Genomic DNA, 14713 nt, shown 5'->3' with positions numbered 1-14713 from the left:
TAGTGAGAGAGGCATTTGTACGACTTGTGGCCAACTTTAACTATATATGCTGTCTTTCAGAAAGGAAAAAGGAAAGAAAAGCTGCATAGGGAGCGGGATGTCCAGGCTCTTCCTGGGCCACCACAGAGAATGGCTGAAGGTCGGGATTATCGGAGGAGGCCACACAGGAAGGCAGCTGGCACTGGCGCTCAAGGAGCTGAGTGGCATCCCCGCAGAAGACATTCACATTTCCACCCGGAGGCCAGAGACCTTGAGTAAGAACACACAACTTTTCATTCCCTCGCTTGTGATACCCACGTATAGGCCAGAGGTGAGATTCCCCACCCCAGGATGTTGTGTCCATTTTGAAAACGCCGCATCTCCATAATACAAAAGGCAGGTTGGAGGTAGGCAATCAAAATGAGTTATGGTCTGAAACATCAACTCTTGCTAATGTAAAGGACATATATACGGCAGTCAAAGAGGAAATGAAGTGTGTGACGTTCCTTATGTTGCTTGAGAATAGGGGAGTGGCTCCATAACATTTGTGGGGATAACTGGAAGAGACTACTAGTTACGAATTGTGGGCGCCAGAACCGGCTTTAGGGCAGTGCGAAAAATGCGGACGCACAAAACGCAGAGCTGGGGAGGGCGCGCAGCGCGCTGACCTCGGGGGGCAGGGGGGCAGGGTCGCTGTTTTTAGTAATAACTTACGATTTAAAAACACATTCAGCAGAGTTCCTTGTGCATCCAGTTATCAGGCACCATTAAAAATGTCAAGATAACTCTTGTGATTAATGTTCCTGCTAGAGAAAGAGAGAGATCAGAGTTTTGTCTAGGGGCAGTTTTAACTCGCCATAAAGTAGCGCAGAGGGTTAATATGCCCGCTGCACACAACGCGTACCGTGCAGATCACAGAGCTGTATTTTGTGTGGATAGCTGAGTGGATTTCGGCTTTTGTCACAGAGATCCTTTTGTTAACGCAGTTCATAAGCTACAACCCTAATATAGAACTGTTACGAACAGTCATCAAAGAGCTGCATGCAAACTGCATAAAATAGGTTAGGACGTCATATTTTTTTCCCCCAGTCTTGCATTATCTATTCCTAATGTTGCTGAAAAGTGTTTGTTTTGGTAGATATACATTCTTATTAGTAAATTCAGCTTTTCCCATTGCTTTAAAACAAATGAAATGTATGCGAGAGAGAGTCTATAGAGAGATGAGAGGCACTTTTGCCTGGTTGACGTGAGGGAATCCGAGGGAGCGCCAAAAATAATTGTTGCACTGGGTACCAACAACTCTAAAGCCGGCCCTGTGTGGGCCAACAACAAGCTCAAAAAGAGTCAAACACAGGGGCTCACCAGTGTAGTGCAATAGTCATGGTAACAAAGTGAGAGACTGAAGCAGGACTTGCTGCCGCCCTTCATCGGAAGAATTCCCTCTCTGTCAATTTTTCAAAAAGGAAGCCAAAACCTTCCTAATGGGCACGTTCCTCTCATAACTCGTGCATTGCACACACCCTTCAGCGGGCTTGCTTTATTTTGCTGCTGCTACACCTTGGACTGACCGGCTGCTATCCACCTTGCACTTACCCTGTACTCCCACAAATGTAATTGTTGGATTTCTCTTCATTTTGATCTGAAAATTGTATACACCCTGTTTATATCCCAAGTGTTTCTCCTCCCTGCAGCCCTACTTATGTTCTTTTGCCTAAGTCTTATATGTATACAACTTGTTATCTCTATAAAGCGCTCTGATACCCTAACGAGTCACATTCGCGCTCTATAAAACACTAAATAAATAAATAAAATAACGCTGAGTGGAACCACAGTCCTTTTTCCGGGCCCATCGCGTAATTATCGTCCATGAAACTGAAGTGTGTTTATGGTCCATGTGGTAACCCGCCATGTTTATAAACACAATAACGAACATTGAGTGCTAAGGTATATATTTATCAAATTTGTAACACTTGCATTACTTTATTAGATAACACAAAAATACTTTTACATTTCAATAGATTTTTAATGAAGCTTTGCATTGTGGACTCAAACAAACCCGTACAAAATGAGTTCCTTCTAACTTGATTGACCCCTTTCTTTTGTCTCATCTCTACACCCCATTCCCTTGTTCAGCTGGTGTTTTAATGGCATCTCATTAGAGACATTGTGCGTCTGTCACTTGATGTTAGGGAGTTCATCCAAACCATCTTCCTGAGGTGTCTAGTCAGGTTACATCTCACCTTAAACTTCGTCTTCCTAAGATCTGCTGAGAAAAGGGAGGTCAGCATGGCGAGCCCATCATTCTTGCGAGCATAAGTGAACTTTTGCATAGATAACGTAGAAACAAAATGTTTGTATCAAAAATGCTTTGAATCCATACATCTAATGTGCGAGCAATCTCCTTCCACCAAAACGTGTCAAATGTACACTTCGTTATCATTAGTGGCTGCAAATTTAGATTTCACTTTCTGCTATACTTGGGCTCTGGGGAAGGGAGGGTCTCACCCACACCACTGCCATGAGCGTTCTGAGCTATTAGCTGTACTCCTATGTATTCTGGACATGTGTAGAATCATCAAAAGAGCATTTTCAACATTCGCTCTCTCCTCAACACACTCAGAAATTTGCTTTTAGCCCTCATTATTTTGCATTACCCCCCATCTTCCTTCAGCTGTTTCTCCAGTTCTGATGAATACTTCTTGCAGATTTCTCACCTTATGAACAGCCTCCAGGCACCAGACTGGGTCCTGAAATATTTTCACCCAGCAATAGCTCTCCTGTACTGCCAGGTGGCGTCAGCTAATCCTCTGCGGCGACTCCGCTCACCCAGGTTGTGATGTCAATGGAGTATTTAAGAATCATGACTATGCACGTCTGGGCTCAATAATATACTTTCAAACAATATTATTGAGCATTGACACTGGCAAATATTATAGATTTTATATTAATAGATCATGTATGCAAGTAATTCAAAACCGCAATGTGCTAGCAGAAAAACGTTCACATTGTAAATTCATTAGTACACAGCCATTTCATAGTACCCCAACAGGGAGCAGGGAGCAGGGATCACAGCTTGTAGGTCATGAATGGTGATAGTTGGTGGTATTCATGACAGGAGTGTTGTGCACACCAAGGATTTCAGCGGAATAAGTTGCTTGTGTGCCTCACTGCTTTGAGCAGTGTCTACTATTGTACAAACTGACCCAGAGAGGAGGAAAAATCCTGGGTCTCCTGGAAAGACATACACTTGTTCACAAATAGGTCTTCCATTCCTATATAGCAACCCTCCCTCCATTGAGCAGTGTCTTCATCCCTGGCTGCTGTCTTAAAACTAAGGAATCCCTATAACAATGAATATTGGGTAAATAGAGTGTCCGCTTACACATTACTCTCCATTGGACTCCACATCAGTAAAGCTGGTCAGATGAGGAAAGGTAGTTTAGAGTCCAGTGAGGTCGAAGATTGAGTGTATTCTTTTAACAGACTACACAGAATAGGCCTATAGTTTGACCCTACTCTGCGTGCCACTCCAGACAAACTTAGTAAGGATGCTATGTTCAGGTCTTTAAACACACTACTGGGTACATGCATGGGCATCCTTTGAAACAATAGAAGCAACGGGGCAGCGCCATTGTCTTTGCCAACAATGACTGTCTGGTTAGTGACAGCAGTAAAGTTATGGAAAAGTCCACATATTTTCTCAGATTATCAATCACCCTATGCAGATTTATTGTATAGTTTCGCATTTCAGAGATTGTGAGTTGTAAAAGTAGCAAAATAACCCTCTTTCCCAGCCAATGGACAGGAGTAGGGGACCCAGTATTTGCCTGTCACAAATAATATTGGGAACAAAATCGATTTGTGCCAGATTAGTTTGAGGTCAGAGAATAAACTGAATAATTCTCAGTATCGTAACCAACAAATGTAGGTTCCTAAGGCATATTGCCAGCACTACGGCAAAAGATATGTTTCATTTTAGTTATCATTAGGCCCATGACCTATAGGGAGCTATTCGCCATGCATGCAGGCGGTCCACTGCAACAGTGAAGAGTAGCAGCAATAGGTTTCACCGCTGATTCATGCCTCTTCCAATTCCTAAATGTCACAGATCTCCATGATTAGCCCTGACATGAGCTACAGGTTTGTATATAAAAGTGTGATCCACCCAATGTATGTGGGACCAACGTTCATCTAGTGAACTGTTTCATGATAAGTCCATTTCTTTTATGGAGCATAAAACTACACTGATTAGAATAAACTAGATTTACAAACGCCTACTGTGAATACTATTCAGCTGTAGTTAACAAAAGATCTTGGTAACCATATTGAGCATGGCCAAAGTGTGGTGTGCTTTAAAATTTGTAGGGGTTTGATTTGATTTGGCTTCTTAACTATCCTGGCTTCTCTTATTCTTCAGATACTATGATACAGATGAAATATCAGTGGGCAACCCATCACCACTTAGAGTCTTCGAAGCATACATCTCATTAATGTTCTCATGGAGTTCCTCCCCATTTAGAATCATCTCAAGAGTGTCCTGTTGTTCCTCTGACAACCTGTGGATCTTAGAGACTCAGTAGTTTTTCAGTTGGATGAATCACTGGCTGTAGATATAGCTTTTTTATGTAGTCATAAACTACCTTGTTAATTCCCGCCTTCATGTTCACCGTAATCCGATTCTTGTTTTTTGTGGCTGTTACATGTGTGGGAGACCATTAATTTTTCTTATGCTCCTGTCAACACAGATTTAATGCCCTCCCTGTGCTGTAATTGCTCTTCCTTCTTTAATGGAATGTATCCAGTGTTTCCTGTTTATCTGCTGCTAGAAGACCTTATAATGCCCAGGGTTCTAGAATTCCATTTCTGTAGTGTGTAATTCTGTTATGCTTTTCATAATCTTTCTTTCAAGAAGTTTCCTGTTACATATGATTTCCCCATAGGTAACCCTGTCGCAATCCCTTTCATACACTCCCACTCACTCCCCCTTGTGGGGTTAGTTCCTTTATTTTTCATGGAGCCCTACATCTTTTGCCACTTACTCCTTGTATGAGGGATTCTGCAAGTTCCTATGTCAAATCTCCTCAGTGTTGTCCTACCCCCACTAGAGGTCTCAGTTAAAGGGGAGTGATTAGACTTCACAGTCGAATAATATTCAGTATCTTCAAAACCCATTGAGTATTTACCAGACATGAACATCAATTCAAATCTTAAGAACACTCTATAAAGCAGAGAATTTGAATTGGATTATGGGATGTTCCCTCCATGTTATGTCAAGTTGAGTTGTGTTATGTTTAGAGCGCAAAATCACCTGTGAGAGTACCCTGACCCTGAGCAGGTGTGTGTGCCTGGCCGTGCCTAGGGAAGGTTGGTTCATTAAAAAGCCAGGTCTTCAGTTCTGGTGAAATTTAAGAAGAAAGGAAGATACGCTGACGTGGAGTGGGAGGTTATTCTATGCTACTGGAGCAATGTTAGAGAAATCCTGTCCTTCTGATCTTGTTCTGTGCATGGGTGGGCTATGTGGGAGTAGGAGTCCTGCTGAGCAGCGGTTTCAGGGTAGTTGGTGGAAGGAGATGGGATTGTTCAGGTAGGTGGGGCCTACATTGTGTAGTGCCTTGAATGTTTGTATGAGGAGTTTAAAATGAGCATATTTGTGTATTCGGAACCAGTGGAGGTCCTGGGGTGAGTTCTGTGTAGAAGGTGGAGGATACGTCTGGCTGCCGTGTTCTCAATGGTTTGTGGTCTTCTGGTGAGTTGCTTGGCGATCTCGGTGTAGAGGGTGTTCCTTTTGTTCAACTTGCTGGTTACTAGGGCGTGAGTGATCTTTTTTTCTGGTGTTCCATGGGAGGCATTTGAAGATCTTCCTCAGCATCTTCCGGGTGTGGAAGCAGGATGAAGTGACAACGTTGACTTGTGAGGTCAGGTCCAGTTTGCTCTCAGTGATTATTCTGACATTCCTGGCATCGGTGCTGGGTGTGGGTGAGAAATTGTCCATCCAACAGTTGAAGTTCCATAACAAAGTATTCTTGCAGAAGATCACTACTTCTCTCTTGTCGGATTGAGCTCAAGACAGTTGACTTCATCCAGTTAGCGACTTACGTCATGCAGGCGGTAAACTTGCTTCTTGCGTTGGGAGTCTTAGTTCTGAGGGTCTTGCCCAAGAGGTAGAGAGATGGTATAAATTGCATGTCATCAGTGTATCAGAGGATGTTGAGGTTGTATGCACGGATAACATTGGCCAGTGGGATCATGTATGCATTGCAGAGGGTGGGGCTGAGCAGTGAACATTGAGGCACTCTGCAGATGGGTTTGCGGATTTCCGAAGTGTATCCAGTATTCCATGCATCCAGTAAGCCCATGGCATACAATATATTCTCCTTAGTGCCTTAGTCAAAAGTATTTTTACTGGATCTCACTGATGGGAGTGTATTTAGATTTGTGTCCTTTACGTGATCACTGCCTCCAACACACAGTATCAGTTCTCCAACATAGAGGATAAACAATCAGACCAGGCATGGAAGAAAGCGGGGTATATCTACTGTTGCAGTCAAACCCCTAGTGTGACATCGATAGCAGTGCCCGGGGGCTATCCATATTCTCACTCTCTCAGAATACATTAATTAGCATTTGTGGGCAAACTATCCCTTTAATCTCTTAAGTTTTTCCTGACATTCCTCCACTATTACATATATTTCCCGCAGTAAAGCTATCTATTCCATATTGCCTATGGTAGAACTCCCATGGCCACTTTACACAATAATACAGTTCCTTGACTTTGCAGGACAGCACTTTAACCATTGCCATTATCTAGTCAGATTGTTTTCCAGACAGGTGTCTCAAACCGTACAGAAGCATATTATATGTGTTCTGCTGCACCACCAAGGTGTTAACTATCCATGTAACTTGATTGAGACTTCATCCCCACAGCATATTGTACAAGTCCAAAGTCTGAAGTCAGAAAGAGTCTAAGGGACCTCAAAGTCCAGCATCTCCTATGGATCAGTGTAAAAACTGACGTTTCCCAGCTCATTTTCCAGAGCTTTTCTTTCCAAAGGCAGCAGTTCAAAGTTGACAAGTCTATTAGAACACTACCATTGAAAGTCCATATCGTCTTCTGCACAACGAGCATTTGTACAATAATGTCCTTGTAGTGTAGTTCCTATATTCCCAATAGACTCTGCACATTGGAATAACGTAAACAATAGTTTAGACGTAGGACTTAGGTCGACTAGGTCTCTATTGAATATGTTAGACTTAATTATGAATGCCAGCTAGCTCAGAGGTCACTAGAAACTTTCTCGAGTAAACAGGAAGGTGTTAACTTTCCTGAATAGACAAGAAGGGATTAGTTTCTGACAACCGCATAAACATGACAACTTTGCTCCCTCCAGAATAAGGAGTATATCTCCAGAGTCGCGGAAACAATAGATAACTATTTCACTCAGTCAATCGTGCATACTTAGTTTCACCAGAAGCGCAGAGAAATAGAGAGACAGGCGTTTTCAATAAAAGTGGTTATTTATTGAACAGTCTTCTTTCTCATGCAAGATATGTGAGTTGCCACAATTGCAATACTTGTCATAAAGTAAAGTGCGTACAGTAAAAGGAGTATTATAAGTATTATAAAATAATACTGTAAAAGCATGGTATGGTTTCTAAGCCATACGGTATCTAAAATAGATAAAATACATACATAGATAAAACCATGACTAAACGTACTCAACTGGTGCTTCTAAGATACACCTACCCCGGTGTACCTAACCTAAGCCTAGTACGTGGGAAGGAGTAAGTGAGCTGCAGTTTAAGTTAAGATAGTTTTTGCCAAGAATCTGAATCAAGAATTCTCTAAGGATCTAATCAGCTCCGTACCTTGGTTATAGAATGAAGGAAGTCTTGTATCTCTCTCTCAGGACTCGATCCCCCAGCAACCCGCAAGGGTGACTGGAAATACTGGAGCTGGATTTCTCAGCAGGAGAAAAGACAGCATCTTTCTCAGTGCGTCAAGGGGAAGGTCGGCTTCCTTCGGCACTTGCCACAGCAGGGCGTCGGGCAAGTAGATAGCTGATCTGCTCCAAACCACCGTGTGTTTTGCTAGGGCAGCTGCTGGTATATTTATACCTGGAAGGTGCCGAGTTTGACGTAAGGTTGGACATAAGACGTCACTAAGAACTCGCAGTTCTTTCAGGACTCCATGAGTTCTTGGACAAATCAAAACAGAAGCAGGGGTAATTCCCGGGCTGCTGGAGGTTTGGTTTGTTTTAAGAATGCGTTGTACTTTCTAGGAGTCTATGGGAGTAGCCTTGCCGTATTTGGACTGCATTGGCTATGACTTTATATGGATATGATTCTTATGCCTTTATAAGGATATGATTTGTTATAACCACATAAGGGCATAAATCGGGAATATTTAAATAGGGTCCTAGATACGTTCACAACACCCACTCCACGTATAATGTCCATCATTACTAAATACTAAGCAATTTTAAACATATGAATATGCATGTGTTTTCCATCCCACCCCAAAATACATAAAATGCACTTGAAATGGTATATTCACGAAAAATGAGTAATATACTGTACGTTTTTTAAACAGCGGTATCATTCAGATAATGCATGGATAATTTAGGGCTTCATGCCTTATGGACAGATCCTGCTGGGGCTCTATTTCCCTCCAAGACTGTTCTAAAAGACATATTCTGGGAACACGTAGCTAATAGTAGCTTACTCAACACCAACAGTGGGACCATGACCACTGGCTACCTAGAAGCTAAAACGTTCCCCATTTATGAAAAGTACTGGGATTACATAACGAAACCCCTGGACAGGAAACTGTTATTTCAAATGAGGGTAGGTTCGCTCCCCCTCTGTAATCTAACAGCTAAATGGAAACCAGGGGGGGTAGCATTATGTCCAGCCTGTGGGGTAGGAAATGAAACCCTAGGTCATTTTCTGTTTTGCTGCCCAGTATATTCTGCCCCAAGGCAAGCCTGGTTGGCTCCTATGTGTAGGAATTTAGGTACAAAAAGTAGTATGGTGGCACTGCGTATAATAAAATCTACTACTGAAGAATGGATCAATATTGCAATTGCAAAGTACATGGGATGGGCGTGGGTTTTAAGGATGAGACTGCTGGCAAACTAATTATTGCCATTAAGTCGACCAGAGACTGCTAGACATTTGTCTATTCTCTGTAATTGCTTGGCGAATAGTCAGAGATTGCTAAACTAATGTTTATTCTCTGTAAATGTTTTTTTTTTTTTTTTCTTTTTTTTTTTTTTTTAATTGACCAGAAACTGCTAGACACTTGTCTATTTTCTGTTTATGTAATGTGTCATCGGCTTGAACATCGATTTTTACTGTAATGAAATCTTTTTTAATATGATCTCCTGGGGATATTTACATTGCTATTATGAATTTTACCCCTCTGGTCTCTATTTGTTGACGGTAATGATTTCTGCACCTGTATATATGATGTGTCATTGTTTTTTTTAATTCTTAAAATATGTATGTGCTTGTTCGTTTGATTATGTAAATTTAATTGATTTTTTAATTGTATGTTTGTTTGTCTTGCTTTTATGAGTAATACTCGAATAAAGCACTTTTTGAATTTGAATTGATAATGCATGTATAGTACATTGAAATATTGGCTGAATGAATCACAAAAATTACATTCATGAAATGGCTCTTGATACAGAAGAGAAGGTCGAGATCATTTCATCACATATTTATACAAGATTGTACATGTGCTAGAGGCTGAATCAAAATATTGTCTCTAGAATTTCATAATAGAAATCTTGTTCTCTAAGAATAGTTCTACTTTAAGCAGAGTATCGTGTGCCAAAAAAAAGTAAATATTTTGGGAACGGGGAAAAATAATTTTGCTTTCAGGGCAAAAATAGTTCCACAGTTTTTTAGAAGCTCTGTTTTCAAAATTGAAGTTCGAATTCAGAGTTCAGGGAACGCTGTGTGCTCAAAAGTTATTCTCGTTGTTAGGAGAGAACATTAACTCAGATAGGGTGGCAAAGAACTCGTCTACAACAGTAGGAGAAAGTTCGACCAAGTTCGAAAAAGCAGAAATAGTGCAAATATGAGAGGCATTGCTGTCATCGGTGTTCAGATCAGCAATGGTCCCAAAAGGTGGTACCTGTGTGCCGCTTTCATCCCGTACCTCACCGTCACCTAATCGTAATGGTGAAGTCTCAACGAATGCCGTCATCAGAATAGGTAGCCGCTGGGGACAACACATTGCATGAGCCGTTACCGAACCAAGCAAAGTATCGATATCCAAAGGTACTGCTGATGGTAGTGTGAGACAGACGTCCAACACGCATTCTTCTCCGCGTAGCAGGCATCGTAGAACAGGTAGGATGCAATCTTGCCTGGTTGGTCTGAATGAAAGAAACCATGTGGTATTCAGATCTCTTAGCCGAGCTAAACCGAGTACTTTAGTTATTCTTTCTCAGCATCTCATCGCAAGGATCGTTTCTTCCATGGTAGCCTGAGTTTTGTTTGTGGCTGGATTTGCCATATCGGAGCAGAAGGAACAAAAATAAAATTCCTGCTACGAGTCCCAAGATGAGAGGCAGGCCGCCAAACACAGAGTGCACGAAATTCGGGAAGATGCTCAGGACTGCTTCAATGGTGCTAATAGTCCCGAAAAAATTGTCTTAAATACATGTGCGATGCCACTGGTATCAGACATGTTTAAAATTTGACCTAACATTTCTGCGAAATGCACGGGGCAGTTGGTTGAAAATAATGTATGTATCTCTGCCGCTGTCCTTGCAACTTGCAGATCATACGACTCTTTGGACGATGTTAAAGGCACAGGTTTTTGTAAAATAATGGATTTCATTCTGCTTAAAGTATCAATTCGAATAGAAGAGATATTCAGAGAAGGCCATATCGTTGCCTCGCTGTCTGGTTTGTTGTTTGGATACAATACTTGCATACAGCAAGTGACCATGGAAGTTACATTGACGAGATAGGCCCTTCCTGGCACCATGCCACAACAGCTGCAGTCACTTATTATAACGTAACTGCCATTGGAAAGTTGTCTGAAAAAAGGCTCTATCTGTGTGGCTGGGGTGCCGTGCAGGTGGCATGAAAGGTTATTTGATGAACCTTCGCAGGCTCCATGCAAGTTAATTCCTTGACACAGAACTGTACCGCCTAGTGATTTTTTACAGTTTTTACCACTAAGAAATACCTCTTTTCCCCCCCCCACTGTAACATCTATGTGTATAAGGTAGATTCCAGGTCGACTTGAGGTAACCTTTACCCAACCTTTCATACAGGCCTGCTGGTATATGCTTTTGGCAATATTGAAACTGAAAAGTCGTAATCGGAATTGTAATTGTGCCATGTATTATCCATTCAATGACGGGTCTTTCGGAGACTGTCGATGGCAATTTTTCAAGTTTTTCAATGCTCAGCACCGTATAGTCTGCTCCTTTTTGTGCCAAAGAGATTTGTTTATCAGAAAGGTTAAAGATAGAAAATAATGACGTTGTGTTGATTAGACGCCATGGCACGTAGCCTGAACGGAGGTTTTGCAACGTCCAGCCTAACTGTACAATAGAACGCAATTGGGACTGGCCATGTTGTAACATTAGCATATCCTGTTCTTTTATATCAATAGCAGACGATACAATGCTGTCCAGTGAATAAATTCTGGAGGACAGAGTCGTTAACCGATTGTCCACTACAGACAGTGATTTTTCCAAATTAATACGATCAATTTCTCGTATTTTTCAGCAGTTTCAATTTGCGTTACTTTCCAAGCTTCGTTGTAAGCAGCGTATATACCGGCGTATATGAAAAGTTTTTGACGCTGTTTGCGAGGTCCCAATATGAAATCTCGCAAGTCAGCACCTTCTTTAAGTAAAGTCAAGTGTTGCTTAATTTCAGGCAGTGTGGATTTCTGTAGCCATTCGAGGCATAGTTTCCCTACACTGTATGTTGTAATTATCCCTGGATGTTGTCTCTGGGAATATCTTGGGTCTGGCCTGTTCTGTTTAAACCCCTGTCTTTTATTCAGGAATCTATCTTGACAGTTATTAGTGTCTGTGGGCCAGATCAACCATTTTCTCCAATCAGGATTTGTTCTGTTATGTTTTAAAATATGGGATACGTCTATTTCTGCATCTGTAGAGCTATTACTATCAGGTATGGGCTTTGGTAAAGACGGTTATTCAAGTCTTTTGTCTTGGCTAGGCCAAGACAGGTTGTTTGTTGAATGGTGTCATTCAGGAACATTATTTGTTCTGGGATCATGCAGGCTCTAAATAATGATTCTAGACCTTGTTCCTGCCAATCTTTTGTACCCCAAATGGTTTTTGTTTCAATGTTGTTGTTCCAAAATTCAAAACCAAATGTAGACATTTTTTCATAAACTTTTGTTGAATATATCAATTTAGTGTTTGTCAACATGTTTTTCATTCCTGTCTTATTTAATATTTTAAAATAAAACGTTTCTGGATCAGTGGTGTTAAACCCTGAGAAGTATGGGAATTTCTCATAAAATGTTTCCGAGCTGCCTTTTGGCGGTGTTGGACAATGTTCCCATTGATTATAAGTAAAAACATTTCTAGGATTTACATATTTATGCAAATAGTGATGCCCATAATGAATAAAGCAATACATTTCTTCATACTTTGATGAGCCTTCTAAATAATCATGTTCTGTAAGTTTTGCTGACATTTCTAAATCTGACATCATATTATTAATATTTTCAAAGTCCCAATCATCAGAGAAAGTACTAGGTGATAAAAAGTCACTTGATGAAACCTTGAACTGATGTGGATATCCAAAAGCTTAACCGGGCCATACATGTAATCAGTAGTGTCCCATGCTACACCACCAGTTATAGGAATGGCTGTGATGTTCACTGATGATAGTTCTCTTTTTTCAATGTGAGAAGATCTGTGAGGCTTTAGGACCAAGTTGATGTTCTGACTTGCTGTGTCCATTGTACTATATTTTCCTTCAATCATTCTTCAATCATTCTTCCCAAGCTTAAAACCAAAATGAGCCAGAGTAGGAGGAAAAGTACACCTAAAACAATCCATAATTCAATCCATGGTGAAATCAGATATGTTTCTTTGAGTTGATGAAAGAGTTCAGTCATTTTTTCTTTGAAAGTTTTAGTTGCTGGCGTTTCTTCATGTTCATGTTCACTTGGATCTTCAGAAAAGTCATCGAAATTGATGAAGTAGCCAGATGCAGTTCTGTCAATTGTTGGAATTGCTTCCGGATTTTCATTAATCTTTGCATTTGTGTAGTCAGAGACTACATCATTGTAGATTGGTGTTTCTTGACAAACTGTTGAAATATGGGTTTCAAGAGGCACAAGTTCCATGGCTTTGTTGCATAGTCCATTTTTATTCACTGCAGGTTTATCAAATGTGATTAGTCTCTCAGTTTGAACCTCTTGAATTGTAGCAAGGTTTGGTCTTCTGCTTTTTCTTGGGAGTCCACTGGGCCTACTACTTATTATTGGCCACATGATTGTGGTTTTACCAGGTCGATTGATACAACTCTGTTTTCCTTTTTACCAGCAAGGGGCGGTAGTACTACTGATCTTGTTCCGCTGATAGCTAAGACAGGTACTGCTTTTCTGTAAGAAGGCCCAAATTCCTTCTTCACCGCGATCTTTTCTCTGACTAGATCCCCAATCTTTGGAATCCAGACAGGTCTTGCTGGGACAGGTGGTTTTTCTTCAGTGGCCGTTGGCTTTAGCTTTTTGTTACTTAGACTTCTTGTTTCATTTAAGTCCTGTAAAATAGCCAAACGATCTTTGATATCAAAGGTTTTTTGTTCTACCACTGAAGTCTGACAATCAAGGTCTTCGATTATCATTCTAGTACCAAATAAAAGTTCATACGAAGTGATTCCCCCCTGAGAATTTCTTGGCAGATTATCAAGACTACGTTGGACACTTGTTAGATGTTTGACCCACCCGTCACCCGAACCTAATACCCTCGCTGTTATAGATTGCTTTATGTCACGCTTTTTTCTCTCCATTACCTCATTTCCCTCGGGATGGAATGGACTAGAGTACCGCAATGCAATGCCCAAGCTGGCCATGGCCTCCTTGTAAGCTCGAGAGCTAAACGCAGGACCCTGGTCAGAATGTAGCATTCCAATTGCTTATGTGCCGATAAAGACTCGCAAATCTTTTATAACAGTTCTGGCGTCAGCCGAGCCCTGGGGCCTCATCTAAATGAATCTCGTCTTAATAATTATGGGATCGCATTTTTCCGTCTGGATGTCTGCGTATAGATAGCCTAATGCTCTCTAATAGAGGTGTCCGGGCAGGTGTCTGGTCCGGTTCACAACTGCGATCTCTGTTGCAGTCCTGACAATCCATTGCAAAGTTATAAATTTGCACGCTCATCCCCGGCCACCAGTATTGTGATTGTAATTCTATTAGAGGTTTCAAGATCTCTTGGTGCCTCAGACCCATTCCCATGTGTGCTTCTTCAATCAAGTAAGCCCTCCGGTTCGTGTTTGGAATTACTCTGTCCCCCACTTCAGGGATTCGAGCAAAAGGAACGGAGTTCGCATCAATTATGTATGTATTGTCGAGTGGATAGTTGAGAGGTAATGCTGCATAGTCGCTTTTTAATGAGGCTTTTACTGCCAGCATGGTTTCTCCATCTATTTGTTTTTAAGAAAGCTTTTTTGTAGCTACGGAAGCCGGTTGAACCGCTGCCGTTCTGGCTCTGCTAGCCAA

General features: G+C 41.3%; 1 protein-coding gene across 1 annotated transcript in view; it reads left to right on the top strand.

Annotated features, from left to right (window-relative positions):
* Positions 1-14713, top strand: part of NOXRED1 (NADP dependent oxidoreductase domain containing 1) — a 282269-nt gene that overhangs the window by 155602 nt on the left and 111954 nt on the right. Inside the window, exon 5 of the mRNA XM_078659966.1 lies at positions 61-254. Within this exon, the coding sequence (XP_078516092.1) occupies positions 61-254 (194 nt within the window). The remainder of the gene's footprint in view (positions 1-60; positions 255-14713) is intronic.

The sequence above is a fragment of the Lissotriton helveticus genome, chromosome 9 (genome assembly GCF_964261635.1).
Source record: "Lissotriton helveticus chromosome 9, aLisHel1.1, whole genome shotgun sequence".
Taxonomy (NCBI): Eukaryota; Metazoa; Chordata; class Amphibia; order Caudata; family Salamandridae; genus Lissotriton; species Lissotriton helveticus.
This window is presented reverse-complemented; position numbering and strand designations above follow the sequence as displayed.